The sequence below is a fragment of the Electrona antarctica genome, assembly GCF_951216825.1.
Source record: "Electrona antarctica genome assembly, chromosome: 15".
NCBI classification, from domain to species: Eukaryota; Metazoa; Chordata; class Actinopteri; order Myctophiformes; family Myctophidae; genus Electrona; species Electrona antarctica.
Window position 1 is genome coordinate 20564609 of NC_136796.1, and position 19647 is coordinate 20584255.

The 19647-nt window shown below is 44.8% G+C and overlaps 1 protein-coding gene across 1 annotated transcript in view; it reads left to right on the forward strand.

The window, feature by feature from the left end:
- Nucleotides 1-266: 266 nt before the first annotated feature.
- Nucleotides 267-19647, forward strand: part of ripor2 (RHO family interacting cell polarization regulator 2) — a 102538-nt gene continuing 83157 nt past the window's right edge. Inside the window, exon 1 of the mRNA XM_079522473.1 lies at nt 267-386. Within this exon, the coding sequence (XP_079378599.1) occupies nt 317-386 (70 nt within the window). The 5' untranslated portion in view covers nt 267-316. The remainder of the gene's footprint in view (nt 387-19647) is intronic.

A 19647-nucleotide genomic window follows, 5' to 3' on the forward strand; every position in this document is an offset into this window, starting at 1 on the left:
ACTGTACTCAACCCAGTTCAGTGAGCAGAAGCTATTCTACCGAGTCGCGTGCACGCTATCGAGGAAGTGACCATTGGTCGAACGCACGGAATCGTCGCCCCCCCAGAGCCATCGGGGGGCCAGAAGGAACTAGGAGGAACCAGGGAACGGGCGGCGGGGGCCCAAGGGGGGAGCCCAGGAGGCCAGACGTCGATTCCATTCCATTTCAATTCACAGCCGCATGCAGTCGCTCGCCATCATCCCACCCTGAGTCCTGATTAAGCAGCCGTTGGAGGAAAAAAAAGAGACAGATAGAAAGAGAGAGAAAGGAGTCAGGATGGACATGTCCGAGGAGGACTACGACGACATGATGAGAGAGGAGTCCGAGGACGTCTTCTACCTGGACGGTAGGATGTGGTGCTGACTGCATGGGGGGGGGAATATGAGCTAAAAAAAATGTTTTCTTCATTTGATGATGTAAGTTTTACTTTGCAGTGTGTGTGTGTGTGTGTGTGTGTGTGTGTGTGTGTGTGTGTGTGTGTGTGTGTGTGTGTGTGTGTGTGTGTGTGTGTGTGTGTGTGTGTGTGTTGTCTCTAGGGAGGGGAAGGGTGACAGGCACAAAGCGAGCGTGGGCCATCAGAGGACCCATGCAGCTGTGTGGGTGGGGTGGTGTTTGGGTACAGTTGGGTAAGCACACCCATTCTAAAGATGAATAAGAACATCATGTTTACTGTGGTGTAAATTAATTTAGTGGCCATCGATTCCAGCAACTATAGAGCTATAATTGTTTTACCACTTTCACCCTGGTGTCACCAACCATGTTGGGCTCATCATAAGAAAATTTTTCACAATTCTTCATTTTCAAATGTCACAACATTTAACACTGTTTCTCAGGTATCAGGTAGCCTACCGTCACCCATAATCTTTTTTTCCCGCTGACCTCACGCCGACCGCTCGGTGCGCTGGTTCTTGTATTCTTTATTTTGTTTTACTGAGAATAAGGTTAGAAATACGTTTAGGGTTAGGCATAGTTTTTCTGGGGTTAAGGTTAGGAATAAGGTTAGGTTTAACCGTTTAAGCATAATTTACTTAGGTTACTTTAGGAATACCAGACTGAGCAGTTGCGCCAGCTATGCATGCCTGGGGCGAGTTGATAAATGGGCGACTCGTTTGGTATTCGTTTCTCACATTTTCATATTTTTCACACGTGAGAGTTCCTCTTGCAATATCTGGCAGTGCGGAGAACCCCGTGGCCTCGGTGTGGGCGAGCATCGCTGTTGTGTAACCGGGCAGATGTTTACAAGCAGGCGTCAGGTCTTCACAACACCAACGTGACTGGCTGCTTCTGTTCTATTTATTTTCATCTTACAGTAGCATCAGCTGTGGAGGAATTTGGACAGGCCTGAATGTTGTGCAATTGAAAGCTTGGGCGTTTCCGTGTGCCTTTCAACAGAAAAGGGGAAATTAATGTGTGAGCATTAAACCAGTGATGGTCAACCTTTTTATTTCATTTCAAGGACCCCCGATTTGACATGCGTTATAGGCCACCTAGGCTACCCCCATTTATATCTCTATGACACTAAACTCCACGGCAAATTCCTCTTTGTTCATTTAACTCGGAGTGTGTACAGTACAAATGGAACCAAATTGAACTGTAATGGTCCATTTGGTTCCATGTGTACACTCTCTGAGTTTCAGACATGAATCAGGTCCATTTGATTTCTAAGTCTAACTATCATTCATTTAGCTGGGGACCCCCTAGCTCTGGTCCATAGTGGGAGGACGTCTCCTTAACTTTTCAACTTCCTGCACACGCATAAAAGCCTGGAAAGCAGTCGAAAGTGCTGCAAAAATAAAAAGAACACTTACGCTACTCACCAATACATAGACGGTTTTGTGGAGTTGGAAGCCTAAAGGTTGACAACGACACCTGAAATAAACTTTTTTTTTTAATGGCCCAAAATTTGGATAACAATTGCCAGGCAGGGTTCTGAGATTAAGCCTAATGACTGTTGTCAACCCTTTTTTGTGTTTTTATTTTTTTAAATACATCACTCCTACTCAATAACAACAGATACAGTAGTCACTAACATGAGTCACAATAATGCTAACAGCCCAGCCATGCTGTCGTGCAGGGTTGTTACTTACGGGATCTCACATGTTCCTGTGATGCCTTGAATGAAAACGTTTCTCTCCACAGATTAGAAACACACGTGGGTCGTAAATTAGGCTTCAAAATGCCAATGACTGGAAGACTTGTTGTTATGAAATAGATTTCCCCAAAACAAGATTGCATTACACCTGCTGCTGTGTCCAATTATACAATCTTCCACTCATACACACACTAAAATGGATCTGTTGCTCTGAATGATGGAATTGTTATTGATGAAAAGTTTTTTTTATAGTAAATTATGTCTCTCTTTTTCTATTTCCTTGACATCACTCGATGTCGATGTTGATCGATGTCGATCGATGCCGATGTCGATCGATGTCGATGTCGGTCGATGTCGGTCGATGTCGATGTCGATGTCGGTCGATGTCGATGTCGGTCGATGTCGATGTCGATCGATGTCGATGTCGATCGATGTCGATGTCGGTCGATGTCGGTCGATGTTGATCGATGTCGATCGATGTCGGTCGATGTTGATCGATGTAGATGTCGATCGATGTCGATCGATGTCGATGTCGGTCGATGTTGATCGATGTCGATCGATGTCGATGGATGTCGATGTCGAAGTCGATGTCGATCTATGTCTGTCGATCGATCAATGTCGATGTCGGTCGATGTCGGTTGATGTCGGTCGATGTCAATGTCAATGTCGATGTCGGTCGATCGTTGTCGATGTCAACTGAGTCGCCATGAAAAATCGGCCACATCACTATGATAACATAACCATAAACAAACCACAGTCACGACTCAGCCATAATCCTATACAAATGACTCATTGTGACATCACATTGAGTCTCATCAGACTCATAGTGATGTCAGATGTGCAACGTAGTTGTGAAGGCAGTATGGTGCCTCAAACTATATCTACATATAGTTAGAGAAAATCAACCACATTATAGATCACCATGGTCTCACCTATGGTCATGAAGTGTGGGTCATGACCGAAAGAATAAGGCTGCGGATACAAGTGGCCAAAATGAGTTTTCTCAGAGGGTGGCTGGCATCTCCCTTGAGACGTCGCTGCTCAGTTGACTTGGAAAGGAGCCAGCTTACAGTAGGTGGTTCCAATTGGACACTGTATTTTGACATAATGGTCAACCCAGGACTCCATATTCAGCCATATCAGGCATCGCGACGTCACCACAATGACATGGGCAAACTCTATTGGACAGTATAAAGGGCAGGCGCAGTACCAGCCCGGAGCAAAGCTCCTTCAGAGTCTGAGAGTAAGATAGTTTGCTTTGGGAGACATAGAGATACAGAGAACAAGACATAGATGGAGAGAGCGCGCATTGAATAAAGCTTCCAAGATCCAAGACCTCCCTCCAATCACTTCATCCCCGTCACTTTCTGCGACCAGCTTTGACGATGAAGCAGGGTTATGATGAAGCAGCCCTCCTGGACGGAGTGAGGCCACAGTCTCCCCAGACTCAAGTCTTCTGTTCTGAAGCAGCCCTCCTGGACCGAGCGACGCCACAGTCTCCCCAGACTCAGGTCTTCTGTTCTGAAGCAGCCCTCCTGGACCGAGCGACGCCACAGTCTCCCCAGACTAAGGTCTTCTCCTGTTCTGAGTGCGCGTATGCCTTCGCGTCACAGGTCTTCCTCCACAGACATGTGAAGAAGAGTCACAACGACCTCTACTGCCAAATGTTAAGGAACGATCAGATCCCCTCTGCGGCCTGTCGGCAAATCAGGAGCACCGTAACCAGCCAGGAACAAGAAGCACCCATGGATGAACCGAGATCTTACAGCCATCAACGGTTTGCAGAGACAGAAGAAGCAAAGACGCATCCTTCGAATGGACGTGTCACCCCGGCAGCCGGTCAGCCAACCAGTGGTGCTGGAACCGTCCAGAAGGTGGGACCCGCCACAGATGAACCAAGATCTCACAACAATCGACAGTTTATCGAGACTTTGCCTCGGACGGAAGTGAAGACGCCTCCGCCGACGCGCACGGGAAAGAAACCCCACGTCTGCAAACAGTGCGGCAAGAATTTCAACCGGCTGAGTAATCTGAAGAGACACGAGCACATTAACACTGGAGAAAAACCCTTCCGCTGTCAGCACTGTGAAAAGAGCTTCGGTCGGATGAGTCACCTGAAGACACACCAGCTGATTCACACCCGGGAAAGACCGTTCCACTGCGATCAGTGCGACAAGAGTTTCAGCCAGCTGGTCAACCTAAAGACGCACCAGCTCGTCCACACTGGAGAAAAGCCCTTCCGCTGCCAGCAATGTGACAAGGGTTTCAGTCAGATAGGAGCTCTGAAGAGACACCGGCGCGTTCACTCCGGAGAAAAACCCTTCTGTTGTAAACAGTGCGACAAGAGCTTCAATGATTTAGGTGATCTTAAGAGACACCAACGTATCCACACTGGAGAAAGGCCCTTCCACTGCAAACAATGTGGCAAGAATTTCAATCGTCTGAATGCTCTGAAGGAACACCTGTATACCCGCACTCCACCTCTGTGTCCACCAGAGAGCGCTGAAACCACCGACATAAATGTCGAACGGCCATACGGAGGGAATATGTCATTACTTGAATGTTTAATGACACAACGACCCCAGATTGTACGTACATAATGCAAGCTTTAGGGGCCAGAGCCAGAGGCCAAGTGCCTTTGGGAACAGGCAAGACCAGGCAAGTGACACCGAGGAGATAACCAAGCAGCGACTTGCCAAACGGCATCAGCAGGCTGGCTGCACCTCGGACTGCTGTGGCTGAGGAGGACACCCAGCAGCGCCTTGCCAAAAAGCGGAAGTGTCGTTCTGCAACTGTCGTGTTGCGTAGCTGCCCCAACCTCCCATTTCCAAAATGTCTCAAAGAAATCTGGAAGGGTCTGATAAAATGAATATGAAATATCTAAAAACTATTCCAGCAGCAGCAATACAGACGTTTCTTTTTTGTTTTTTCAGTTCTAATTAGCGTGTTGGATTAGTTGCAGTAGGAGACTTTATTTATGTAGAAGCTTTCTGTTTTGTTTTGCACTGAATATTCAGCCCCTTGCTTTCATTTCGCTGCTGGATGCAAATTGCTCCTGGCCTATTTTCTGACAATGTTTAAACTTGGTCATTTAGCAGGGAGTGTTGCAACATTTCAGCATTGTGTGAAATGCCAAGACGAGTAGGACTGTCATGATTATGAAACTGTACATGACAAATAATTACCATTAACGATTTGATTGAGTTTTTGTCATTGAATACTGGAGCATAATGAATAGAAATTACATTTCTGTTTGGCTTGCACAGGGCAGATTTGACAAATAGGCCTCAGAAAAATATTAAAAGAAATTACTGACTGATTTAATAACTATACAAAAAAATCACACTCGTGTGAAGTGACGGGTGCTCTCATACATCACATTCTGTGCTCCGCCAATCAAATCATCACAAAAGTCATTCCGGCCAATCACTTTTGGCGTCTTCACTTTTCTGCCCTCACTTTCACTATGTACTTTGAGTGATCAGCCAATCACAAGCCAATGTTTGTGTTCACACAAACACAGAAAAACAGAAAAAAACAGGGAAAAAAATCACATTTATAGTGGAAATAGCTGATCTACAAGCTCGTATAGATCTGCTATTTTAACTATTTAGAAAACGATTATGGAAAATAATTGTGATTATCTCACAGTGTGTCAGACACGGAATCAGAAGCAATAATCGTTTTGTTGGGCAAGTAAAACGTGGACATCAGCACGATGTGTGAGAATTGCTCACACATTAAAAAAATCACACCCGTGTGAAGTGACGGGCACTCTTATCACCATATATCATCATACATGATCTCATCCCGGCCAATCGTAATTTGTGTCTTCACTTTTCTGCCCTCACTTTTTATCCTCAATACGTACTTTACTTTGCTCAGCCAATCAAATCATCTCAATTCCGTGCTCAGCCAATCAAATCATCGCTATATGATTCACACAAACATACAAGGGCATGGAGGGGCAGGGCACCTCAAAAAGATTGGGCACTTGGGACATAAGCAGATTCTGTTCGTCTACAAATTGTCACAGTGCCCCCTCCATAAAACTATCTTAGGAGTAATATTAGGAGTAATTCAGTCCGCTGTGGGTTGTGCCGACAGACAGCAAGCAGATCTACAAGCTCACATCTCTCTGATATACTGTAAACGCTCACAATGCTGTCACAGCACGATGCCGTGTGAGCTTGCAGAGTGGCTATTTTTGTGTCCCTCCTACTTCCACTGTCCCTCCAGGCCACAGGACATTCCCCTCCTACTTCCACTGTCCCTCCAGGCCACAGGACATTCAGCGCTGCAGGAATAAATCTGTGGAACGCCCTGACCCAGTGACTCTCTACCCCAAGAGCCCCCAAGCCCAGGGGGGTCCTATATGCCCCCCAAGCCCAGGGGGGTCCTATATGCCCCCAAGCCCAGGGGGGTCCTATATGCCCCCCAAGCCCAGGGGGGTCCTATATGCCCAGGGGGGTCCTATATGCCCAGGGGGGTCCTATATGCCCAGGGGGGTCCTATATGCCCCCAAGCCCAGGGGGGTCCTATATGCCCCCAAGCCCAGGGGGGTCCTATATGCCCAGGGGGGTCCTATATGCCCAGGGGGGTCCTATATGCCCCCAAGCCCAGGGGGGTCCTATATGCCCAGGGGGGTCCTATATGCCCAGGGGGGTCCTATATGCCCCCAAGCCCAGGGGGGTCCTATATGCCCAGGGGGGTCCTATATGCCCAGGGGGGTCCTATATGCCCAGGGGGGTCCAATATGCCCAGGGGGGTCCTATATATGCCATGAGATTCTCAACCTGCGGGCCACAGTGACAAGAAATAGGGAGAGAGAGAGAGAGAGAGGACATGCAGCAAAGGTCGTCAGGCATTACAATATTCATTAGGCCATTGGTGCCCCAAAAAATGATAATAGGCTACATTAAAATAAAATAAAACATTAACAGAAATTATCCAGAAAGAGTTGAGATGACAATCCCTACCACTTGCTTACTTTGCCTGAAATCTCAACGCCATTTATGTAATCACCCTGTGAGTGTGTAATTATGAATAATTATGATTATTATTTCCATGCATTTCACAGTGTATTAGCCTATTTTCAGCAGCGTTTGCTTTGGTTTTCGTATGAAGTGATCTTATTGGTGCTGATCATAGCTACAGTGATAATAATGATGTCCCTTTTAGAAATGCATAGATGTGATATCAGTATTAGTAGTATAGTAGTATCTGTATCTCTGAGGTGATAGGCCAGTGGTTCCCTAACCAAAAGAGGAACTGGTGTAAATAGCCAATCTACAAGCTCACAGCGGGTCACAATGTGATGCGTTGTGAGCTTGTAAATCTTGTAAAATGTATGCTTGGAAAAACATGAGGGTGTATATCAGTCTCTGGGGTGATATGAGTGTATTGATACATACTGTATATCAGTTTCTCTTGAGGTGAGAGGGCGTATATGGATGTATATCAGTTTGTCTTGAGGTGAGAGGGCGTATATGGATGTATATCGGTCTCTTGAGGTGAGAGGGCGTATATGGATGTATATCAGTTTCTCTTGAGGTGAGAAGGTGTTTATGTTCTGAGAGCTATGGTTATCATTCTAAATGATGGCTAAATGAGGGCGTGTTGACCTCTGTCACAGCAGAGATGTCACACAGGCCATTCGGCACTGCTATAGACAAGATACTCAACAACAGGAAGCTAGCATGTTCACTCTCCCTGCATCTCTGTCTCTCTCTCTCTCTCTCTCTCTCTCTCTCTCTCTCTCTCTCTCTCTCTCTCTCTCTCTCTCTCTCTCTCTATCCCCCCTGTCCACAGTACAGTGTATAGTTTCCAGGCAGACCAGTGTTCCTCTGCACACAGTTTGGGACTCATGATAGCCTGCTGTCCTTGCTGTCCTGTCTGAGTTCATGCGTGCAGGAATGTAGGCTATTTCCCCACTGGGGTCAAAGGCCACGTGTCAGCCAGCGGCAGGTGGCAGGTCATGTGTCTCACACCAGCACACTTTCGTTCTTTGAACAACTCCGCTGCTTGCGTGACATGCTGTGACACTGGCCATGAACCCTAACTCTGGTGTGCCCTGAGACAAGTCCAGGTGTGCCTTGAGATTTAGAAAATAACAATATGTTTAGCAATAACAAGCTCACAATGCGTTGCGATGTGACACATTCTGAGCTTATTAGATCTGATATTTTTTCTGTGAAATTTGCCTTGACTTGAAATTTTGGCTTGCCCATTTTGGCTTGCCTTAAGTTCCAAAACCATTGAATTAGCCCATGTATAGGCTACCATTGTATCATATTTTGATGCCAATACTTTTGTACTTTGACTAAAGTATGTTTTTTAATAGAGGACTTTTAATTTTACAAAAGTATTTCTGCATTGCAGTATTGGTATACTTACAGTACCCGGTCAAGACTTTTGCAGAAAATAGCAGATCAACGTGAACTTGATGTCTTGATGATTTTCAGCAAAGATATTTAATATAGAATAAAACAGAAAATATACTAGTATAGAGCCCTGTCGGGCTCTGGTCAACAATATGTTTGTTAAGTTTGTTAAGTAATAATGTGCTTCTTTACTTTCACCATTGCCCAGCATGGATCTTAGCTAGTGTCTGTATTAGACCACAGTAAGGTAATCTCTTGACACAACACTGCCCCTCCTGACAGATACACTGTGTAGACTGTAGAGAATACTTTTATTTCAGAGTTAACTCTGAGCTAACAACTAGCTAAATCCTTTACACACGCATGCACGCACGCACGCACGCACGCACGCGCACACACACAGAGACATGTCCACACACACACACACACACACACACTCACACGGATACTCACACAAAGAGCCCTGCTTACTTGGAACTATTCTCAGAATTGGTTGACAGGTTGTTTTTTTCTAATCTGATTCAGCCAGTGAAAAGTAGGGGAGAAATCGTATCCGAAAAAGGCTAAGTGCACAACAGTTTCATTGAGATGGAAATAAACACAAAGGTTGCTTTTGACTCTGTCTTCCCTGCGTGACTGATTCCAATGGGCCTCATGTTGATGCTGCTCGCCTCCTGCTGCATTAACCACTTAAGCGGTCTAAGTGATATTTATTTGTGGTTAAAGTGAGTGATAAATGCCTCTATATTGTGATTATAATCCATTTTACCCTGTAGCTGAGAGAGCGATGAAGCATGACTTTACAGATTGTATAAAACTGTATTTCATAGATAGCTCCATAGACTTGTTTGACGGCACTATCATCAGTCTTAAGTCTAAATTCATGTCATGTACCTGTTTGGGTCTGTTTGGGTCACCCTATGCAGCGGTTAGAGCGTACACCTTTCATGCGGAAGGTCGCAGGGTCGAAAACCTGCACTCGCAACGGGTCCCTGCCGCCAAGTGAAATGGGTTCAGATGTCAGCCCAGTCTACTGCAGGAGGTGCGTCTACTCTGAAGCCTGTGCTGCTTCATGTTAATGTGTACTTTCAGACATTTAACCACGTAAACCCTCAAGTGGTTAAATGTTCCGACCTGAACATGTATTTTCTGTTCGCTAAAGAGATGGGGAGACCCCTGTTACTGAAAATGAAAACATGCAGCTCACTGTATTATCCACTAATGGCTCAACACTGCATGGTCCCCAAAGGCCAGCAGTAGTCGTGGGGCTTTAAAACCAGAGGAAACCCGTCAGAGGTGAGTTTAGAGTGGATGGGCGGTGTGCATGGTCATAATGGAGAGTGGATGGGCAGTGTGCATGGTCATAATGGAGACTAGTTTAGAGTGGATGGGCGGTGTGCATGGTCATAATGGAGGCTGGGCGGTGTGCAGGGCGGTGTGCATGGTCTTAATGGAGGCTGGCTGTTTGGAGACTAAATAAAGCAGTGTTTGACTAACTGGGTCAGGTGGTCAGGTGGGCCGGATAGCAAGAGAGAGAGAGACATGCTCTCTGTCACGAGAAACAACCGTGGTCCGTATAGCCCCTCTGGCTATCCGACGCTATCAAACATACCTCTGTTCCATTTTGTTTTTTAAGGCGATTGGTTTTTGGCATTGCTGCGTCATTACCGACAATAAGGGAGAGTAATTAGTCTCCGTGTGGCCCATATCACACCGGTCTTGACTATGAGGTCTTCTAATGTTTCTCTAGTCTAGTGTGAGGCAGCTTGATGTACAAGTACACTCCCTGGACATGATGTATGTAAGTACTGTATACCCCCTGTTTTTTTTGGAAACATGTAACTTTAATTTTATAATGGACATTATTACTTGCGCAAGCAGAATGCGCAAGTACTGCGATCGACTGGGTATGTATGTCGGGGTATGTACTGTATGTCGGTGTCCTCTCTTGTTTAAGACCGTAGCCCAATCAGGGACCAGCATCTCTGGCAACGTCATTTATCGTCATTACAATATATAAAATATCAGGGTTTTTTTTTAAAGCGGTGATGCCAGTGGTGAGCGCACCTCATGGCGTGCTCTGCTTGTGCACAAGTAGTCCATACATGCCCTACTTGTGTGCAAGGCGCAAGTTGGCAGCTCGACAGAGTGCATTACTAGTTGCTGTTGTTGCCGTGGGCACGTGTGATCTGGATACTTGTGAGTGTTTGATGTCTATGTTTTTAGATGTTCCTAATCTGCTGTAACTCAATTTGCCCAGATGGGGCTGAACCCTTGCCCAAAATGTCCAGTCATACGTCACATACTGTATGCCATTTACGACTGATGTCATAGATGACTGATGTCACAGGCTGCCCACATTGAAGTCTGAGATCCCACATTGGAGCCAAGTTCAAGATCCACATGGGAGCCATAGGTCTATAGCCTTGGATCAAGTCTGACGTTTTGCCATGCTGTGTCTAAGTGCATCCTGGCATCCACATCATTTCCTTTTTGAAAAAGTGTTATGTGTTAAAAGGTTAAATCCCGAGGTGTAGGGATTGAGACCTACCCTGTAGAGTAGAATTTGGTATTGCAGCTCGAGCCAGTGCTGGGCCGTTGACTATCATTGCGCACGTTCATGTTATTGGGTCAATGACACGTGAACGCTGTTTCATACGTGAACGTGTGCAATAATAGTCAACGGCCAGTGCGTTCACGATTTGGCCCAATCCATCCCAGAATGCTACCCGGAAAGAGGAGTGAAATCGCCTCATGCTGCTCAATGCAAGTGGATGGGAGGAGAAATCCGGTGACGTTTTTTTTCTCCCTATCGATTACTCACCCCATGAAGACTTGAATTCACGGATATTGTTGTGTTTTTGTGCACATTCCTAAGCCAATAGTTTGATGACCAGCAGTGGTTCCCTATGGAGACACTCATAGGGTTGAAAAGGTTTTTAAAGTTGTTCAACTAGCCGGTCTATATACATCGACATGTTGTGAGCTTGTAGATTGGCTATTTGAATTATTCCAAAATATTTTTCAAAATAGTAAAAAATAAAAAAAATGAGGTTTAGGCATAAGGCACTAGCAAAAATAGGGCCCAAAGAGTCTCTTTTGTGTCTCTATAGGGAGTATAGTGAGCATAGGGAGCATAGGGGTCATCAAATGATTGGCTTAGGGATGCAACAAAAACAAAACAAATATCCACCAATTCAAGTCTTCATGGGGTGAGTTAATTGATAGACGAAAAAGGTGAACAATCCCTTTATTTCACGAAAAAACAGTTAGGAATATGGAGATAAGAGGTTCCAGGTGGTCCAACTCCCGCTGCACCTGTCCGTGTGCAGGACAGGTTCAGTGTTTGATCCCTGTTGTTTCCACACGTGGCCACGGGGCTGTTCACGTCAGATGGAGCGCGCTCAGCTGTGAAGCACCTGAGAGTGCAGTGCAGTCATGCCAGGCCGCGTAACTAACGGTAAGACAGCACATAACTGGGCGAGGTCGCGGCAGGCGATACGTGTGTGCGTTTGTGTGCGTGTGTTAGTGTTACAGAAGAAAAGGGTGTGTGTGTGAATGCATGGGAGGAAGCTGTGGTAGATCGTATCAGCTGCAGTCATGGAAGAATACTCAGATTTTTATCAGTGCCACCATGTAGAAAGCTCTGTTACAAGTAAAAGTACAGTACAAAAAGTTAGGTATCAAAATATACTTACTGCTAATAGAAAAGTATTAATTATGAATGGCCACCGTTATTTTCATAAAAGTAACAAAATTGCACTTCATAGTTTAATTTTCAAATAAAAGTAGGGCTTAATTAAACCTAAAACTAACTAGTATAAACTAAACTGTCAAATAATTGCAGTGGAGTCGAAATGACATTTGCCTCTGAGATGTAGTGGAGTAGTAGTGTCAAACACTACTCAAATACTCACGTAAAAGTACCTCAAAAGTGTACCCCCTTGAAAACGAGTTGCTGCAACTCAAGGGAGGGTCCTTTCAGTGAAATTTAAAAATAAATGTGAATACTTTCTACCAGTATTCACAGGTACTGTATGTCAGTCACCACAGGGGGGCCGAGGTACAGGCTTTATAAACAACTGCACTACAAGTATGTTATAATCACATCGACGCTAATGAACAGCGCAGGATATGGAGACCACACACATGCACGCACGCACGCACGCACGCACGCACGCACACACACACACACGTGCACGTGCACAAACATTGTTTGTAGTAGTACTTGTGAGGACATACACACAGCAATATTGTAAGCTAAATGCCATTTTTACCAATTCTTTTGACACCTTTTAACCCAAACCCTAAGTTATACTTAGTTGCGTGCTGGTGTACAATAACAGATCTACAAGCCCATAACGTGTCGCTCTGTGGTGCCTTTTTAAATGTTTTTTTTTGTGGCTTTCGCCTTTATTTTATATTTTTTATGGAGGGACAGACAGTAGGCTGACAGGAAATGGGGAGAGAGATGGGGGGAAGACATGCAGTAAGGGCCGTCGGGATTGGGAGTCGAGCCCGCGGCACACTGCCAGACTGGATTACCAGCCAAGGTTCCTGGACCACTGAGCCATGGCCCAAGCCTCTGTGGTGCCTTTTAACCATAACATGTATCTGGGCAATTGGGAAATTGCCCTCACAATGTGTTGATTTCTCAAATTATACTACTTGTACTTGTGTGGAGACATTTGACCCTCATAATAATATATAGTAATACACGCAAGCACACACACACACACACACACACACACACACACACACACACACACACACACACACACACACACACACACACACACACACACAGTTCAGACTTCAGTGACGAGGCAGGTCAGGTTGCAGGACTCCATTCCTCCTCCTGCAGTTTCGTGTCTAGACTCGCCTGCACAGCAAGCCCCAGGAAACTGGATCCTCCTTTTGAGCCGCAATGGAGCCTTTGTACTGTATATCATAGAGAAGAGATGAGATGAGATGAGATGAGATGAGAAGAGATGAGATGAGATGAGATGAGGGGGACTCCCTCCTGCTAGAGTCTAGACTGATTGATGGACCTGGAGGGAGGGACGGATGATTTATTTTGCGTGCATGCATGCGTGCGTGCGTTTTGTTCTGTCACACACTCATGGCTGCTGTCCATTCAAGTGATATTAGAAAGACCCTGAGCCCGTACAAACACACATACGCACACACATACGCACACAGACAGACAGACAGACAGACAGACAGACAGACAGACAGACAGACAGTGCTGCTTTAATAGGCCAGCTATAGTTCACATGCACCGTCCCAACGGTCCCATGCCGATGAAGGAGCACTGCCACTCTCTCTCTCTCTCTCCGTCAGGGACGGCCCCATTTTCCGAGAACTGTGGGCAAAGGATCTGTCAACCCAATGAACTGGCATGGGCAGGGAGTGGGACACAATGGCTCCACTCAGTCCATTGTTCCCGGGGTGTGATGATCGGGCCTTGTTGGATACAACAAATGTCCTCCTGGCCCTCTGTCAACTCTCCCCGCTCCAACAATGACAGGCTCAGTGTCACTCTGGACGCTCCCACCCAGTGCCACCCACCCTCCCGCCCGCCCTCCGGGGATGAATGTCTCCGTTTGAACATCAGCGATATTATTATGATGAACAGGAAGTTGTGGCCGTCGTCCCGCCAGTCATTATGCTAATTGTAAACAGCTAATTACAAAAATTGTAAACAGCTGTCGAATCAAACCGAGACGTCCACCCACTTTGCTGTAGTTAACATAGCTAGTTAGTGATGGCTAATTTATTCTTTGTTTAATGACCAAAAACCACGTCCCTGTCGGGACTGTCGGGTGGAAACCCGACAGTTATTATTTAGTTACACGCTCTTTAATAATGTATCGTGTTTCGGCGTGTTATGAGATTGTATTTCTGCAGAATGTACGCCCCCAAATAGGGACACTCTGGGGTTCATGTGGTTAATGTAAATGCAAATCATTGTCATTGTCATTGTCTTGCAAAGAGACCTCTGCATGTGCGTGCGTGCGTGCGTGCGTGCGTGCATGCGTGGAGAGACAGGATGGTCATGGAGGACGATAAAACAGGCCAGGTCATGTGTTATGTGTGTGGAATGGAGCTGACCTGAGGGGACCTACTGTACTCCAATAGACAATGATGGTACCATTCTAGATCTCGTTTGTCTGTCTGTCTCTTTCTGTCTCTCTCTTTCGCTCTCTCTCTCCCTCTCTCTCTCTCTCTGTATCCAGTGCGTCTTCATTGACCTAGTTTCATCGCCGCCACTGTTATTACCATGTTCTGTTTGCACGCCCGCCTCGCTGGAGAGAGGGAGAGAGGGAAAGAGAGAGAGAGAGTCTGAGTCAGAGAGAAGAAAGGAAGTTTTAATGGAAACGTGAAGGCTAAATGTTGTCTCATAAGACCATTGACGTCTGACGGTAATGACATATTTTCATTCCGTCATGTCAGTCAATGTAGTGTAAGCCTTTGTACCTTTTGAATGAGGCGTTCTGATTCAAATACATTCTAACATGTGTTGTGTTAGTCACTGAGACATCGTAACAGAAAGAGGTTACAATTTAATTTGACAGAATATTGTGTCAAATTAATTTGTAATCAAGTAAGTCTCTGCCTTCCATAACCTTCGGCAATTCAGACATTTGGGGACATGTCTGAATTTCACCTATAATGACACTCTAAAATAGGAACGACGGGTTGAAAGTGCTTCCTTTGACAATCATATTCCCATCAATCATGGCCAAAATAGTTTGCTATTGTTGCCTAATAACAAAATGGAGCAGCTACAGTTTAATTAAACCATAGTTTTAGCTCACGGCCATTTCTGAACTGGTGATGAGTGCATTATGGGAATCCCTGTAGGCCACAAGACTCCACTGAATGAACACACACTTCTCTTCTTAGAACAGATTCTGGGCACTCTAGTCTGGTGTGTTTTTAACCACTTGAACAGTAGTGTCCCTATATAGTCCATTCAGGTGGAACATTTGGGGAAATATAGGTGAACATTCTGCTAATATAGCCGACTTACAAGCTCACAACACGACGAGTATAGAGCCCTGGGGGATTCCTAGCCTGGTAAACCATCCCAGTCAGTCGGCGTGAATTCACATTATCACGTGTCTTCAGAAGACACATGATTCGAGTCGTTTCCAGAGGTTGTACTGTACAAAAGTGGAAATGTTTCAAAGTTTCATCTAATACGTCAACAAAGTAGACTACTGTGTGTGCCTAACATGCTCACGACAAGCATAACGTTGTTATTGTTAGTTTGGGCCGTGCTGTATATGCTCAAACGCAGGTTTCTACTGTGTTGTTATTGTTAGTTTGGGCCGTGCTGTCTATGCTCCAACGCAGGTTTCTACTGTGTTGGACGTGGGTTGCCATGGCAGACCTTGTGCTGTGGGAAGCTGTGACTGATCACGGTTTACAGTAGCTTTAACACTGGTTTATACTTAGTTGCACGCTTAAGGTTGCATGATGTAAATAGCAGATCTACAAGCTCACACTGTGTGTCGCGAATGTGACGTGTTGTGAGCTTGTAGATCTGCTATTTAGTGATCATGGCACCAGCGTGCAACTAATTGAAGGCATTACAACTACAGAGAAAGCATCCGTGTCATTTTAGATTTTTCAGAAAATTCTCAGGATTTAGATCTATCTATCTATCTATCTATCTATCTATCTATCTATCTATCTATCTATCTATCTATCTATCTATCTATCTATCTATCTATCTATCTATCTAACAATTTTGGATTCCTACACACAAAACTACTGATTTAGCAGGCATTTGTATATAATCGGCCTCAGATCTTAATGGGTTAAAGTATAACTGAGTCTTTACAGAACGGTGGTTTGGGAAGCTGTGACTGTACGAGGTCTACAGTAAGGTTTACAGTACGCTGTGGTTTGGCTCCCCTGTGCTACAGCACTGAGGTGAAGCCTCACAGAATAACACAGCTAGCCATCGTTTGGGTGGTCATCAACACGACACAACCACCTCAGGCTGTATTTCAGTCGCTGCATGGAACTCAGGGTAGGATTTTAGAGGGCTGGTTACTGCTATTATTATGCTTTCTGCGTCGTTTTGGGCTCTTTTGAAATGTCAAAAGCACTCAAACAACACAGAACCTGCATGATAGTCAGTCAAAAAAACCTCTTAACCCATTTAGAGCCAAGACGGATTCTACAAATGCCTTGTAAACCAGCAGTTCTCACACATTCAATATTTTTTCAAAACTGTTCAAAAATAGCAGATGTACAAGCTCAGCACTATAGTGCGAGTGTGTAGATCTGCCAGCAATGGGTTCCTTCACCTTATTCTCACTGCTTTTCTACCATAGTTTTTTTTTATTGTGGTGTAAGACAAAAATGGCGAACAAGTGTGTTGGAATTGTGCAGAGACGATCTTGTTTTAACAGATCATGTCAATGTCACACGCCTGGCGTGCATGCTTCAGACAGCTGGTCTACATGCCACTGTCTAACGAGGCAAATTATGAAGATGTGTGTCACAGGGATGTCCTTGACATGCACCCACGCACACAACACACACTGTACTTGTATGTGTATTACTACTCATGTGGACATTGACATTGGGCCACTTTTAAGCCTAAAGCCAGAAAACAGCTGATCCACAAGCTCACAACGTGACGCATTGTGAGCTTGTAGATCAGCTGTTTTTCGGTGCATCATGCCAGCACGCAAATATACAGGTGTAAATCCGGCATGACTCTATCTCTAATCCCTAAACCAAACTTCTGCATGCCCAAATCTTAAACCTATAACCCCAACCTAAATCATATTCTACTATGTTTGTGGGGACATTTGGTACGCACACACACACGCACGCTCGCACGCATGCACGCATACACACAGGCTCCAGGGAAGCGGCTGCACAGACAGCCTGTCATTACACATCACACAGTAGAGTTCCAGCACACAGAGCCATGATGCCACAGGGTAGCGCACTCTCTAATACACTCACCTCCGACTGGCTGCCGTCTGCATGGGAACATGTAGTTATTTGTCAGGCAGAAACCTATTATCTCCATATTTCAGGTGTTGTTATTTTTAATGAATGCCCTACTTTGTCATATAACAGAGTCACATAAAAGTAGCAAAATTGCCAATGTACAAGATCACAACGCACCACATTCTTTGTACTTTGTTCTCCCCTTTTTCTCCCCATTTTAGTCGTTAATATGCCAATTCATTCCTCCCCGCGCACATTGCTGTGTTGTCACCGCTGTTGTGTCCTGTACCGAATCCTCACCTGCCAGTGAGGAGCCCCCACCGGGAGGACACGGAGCCTCCGTCCTATACTCCTCCTGCCTAACACTCTATAATAGAGCACCGAAGTCCTGACGTCACTGTCAGTAGAGGGCGCCAGTCCAAAGGTTTGTGTACTTTTTATTTGCATTGTGATCGGTTTATTTTTAAAACACAGTTCTTATATGAAGCGACCTAAAATCACCCTATGGGGATTACAATGCAAATACAAAAATACATGAACCTGTGTACTGGCGCCCTCTACTGAAAGTGACGTCAGACTTCGGTGCTCACCTTTTTCCTAGGCTGTGTGTGCTCCACTTCCTGTCGATTTGATCCAATGAAATCCAATGAAACTGGTCAGATGACCAATGATGTCCAATGAAATCGACAGGAAGTGGAGCACACACAGCCTAGGAAAAAGGTGAATAGAGTCTATTCTTTTTATTCAGACCGCAGCCATCTTGCCAGCAAGGTGATACCTACTGTAGGTGACACTTCCCATAGACAGCCCATTCATCAGAAAAGTCCTCTCTAATTATATTAAACGTCAAAATCACCAACATTGCAGCTGTAGGGAAAGCTTGAATTATCCTCTTTCAATCTGTAAAGTGTTTGTTTCATAAAAATCCACCATAGACATTTTATGAGCTACTTCCTGTCAAGAAATTTCTTGCAGATGATTTTTTTCTAAGTGCTGGAGTTTGGAAGTGCTCGTTGACTCTCACTCAACGGCCCATGCGTACCACCTGTTTTGAATGTGCACATAATGCAGGAGGCAGCAGGAGGTTGCTTTACTGATAACGAGCGCTTCCATACTCTGATACTTAGAAAATAATCATCTGCAAGGAATTTCTTGACAGGAAGTAGCTCATAAAATGTCTACGATGGATTTTTATTAACACTGTGCCACCCGAGCCACTTCTAACACTTTGTGTTGAATATGGCCAAACAAATCTTGATTTTCAGCAAATTCCAAAAGATTGAGAATTTTTAGGTTTTTATATTTTAAAACCAAGTAATCCAGGAAGCTTAACATACCGTTGACCTGTTCTTTTTAGTGATATTTCTTATAGAGGGTATGCGCGTGACATAATCATCAAACCCGGAAGTTATGTAGGGACACCAACTGAGTGGCAAAAAACTACTTTCTGGCCTTCACTGTGGCAAGAGTTTTCAGAGACAATATTAAAACAGAAAATTATGGTGGTGACTTGTGTTGGAGTCTGCTAGAGCATATGTTTTCTTCTGCCATATCACCCCACCCTGCATCAATCATAATTGCTTCATTGCATCTGATTTGTATTATTATTATGATACTGTTTAATTGTTATATTGTTTGCTGAATGTTACTACTGTCTCCATGGAAAATGTCCCTCCAACATTATGCAGCAGCTAGAAATATACACGTCTTGATATGCAATTTAATTCCCAATCTTATTATTTGTTTTCCTGAAATTCGACCTGCAGATTTGCTGTATTTAGATGAGCTTTATCCCAGAGGCTGCTCAAACGTTATACATTTTATTTGTAGACCACTTGGAAGATAATAATAAACATTGGACCACTAAAGAACAGAACATTTGTGCCCAAAACAAGTTCTGGAGGAATTTGGAGCAATCATCAGTAAATTCAGTTCATGAGTTGAGATGTCTGTGAGGAGTATCAGACCAACTTTGAGTTTTGGTATGTGTTTTAATCCCTGGTGATGGTGGGCTATTTGAGCATGTAATATGATTGAAGAAGTTACCATAAACACAGTAGGCCTACATGGATAGTTCACCTCAAACTGCCCTAAACTGCTGTCCATTGTGCATTTCCTTCTGTCATTTACATGCATATGGTAACTATGCA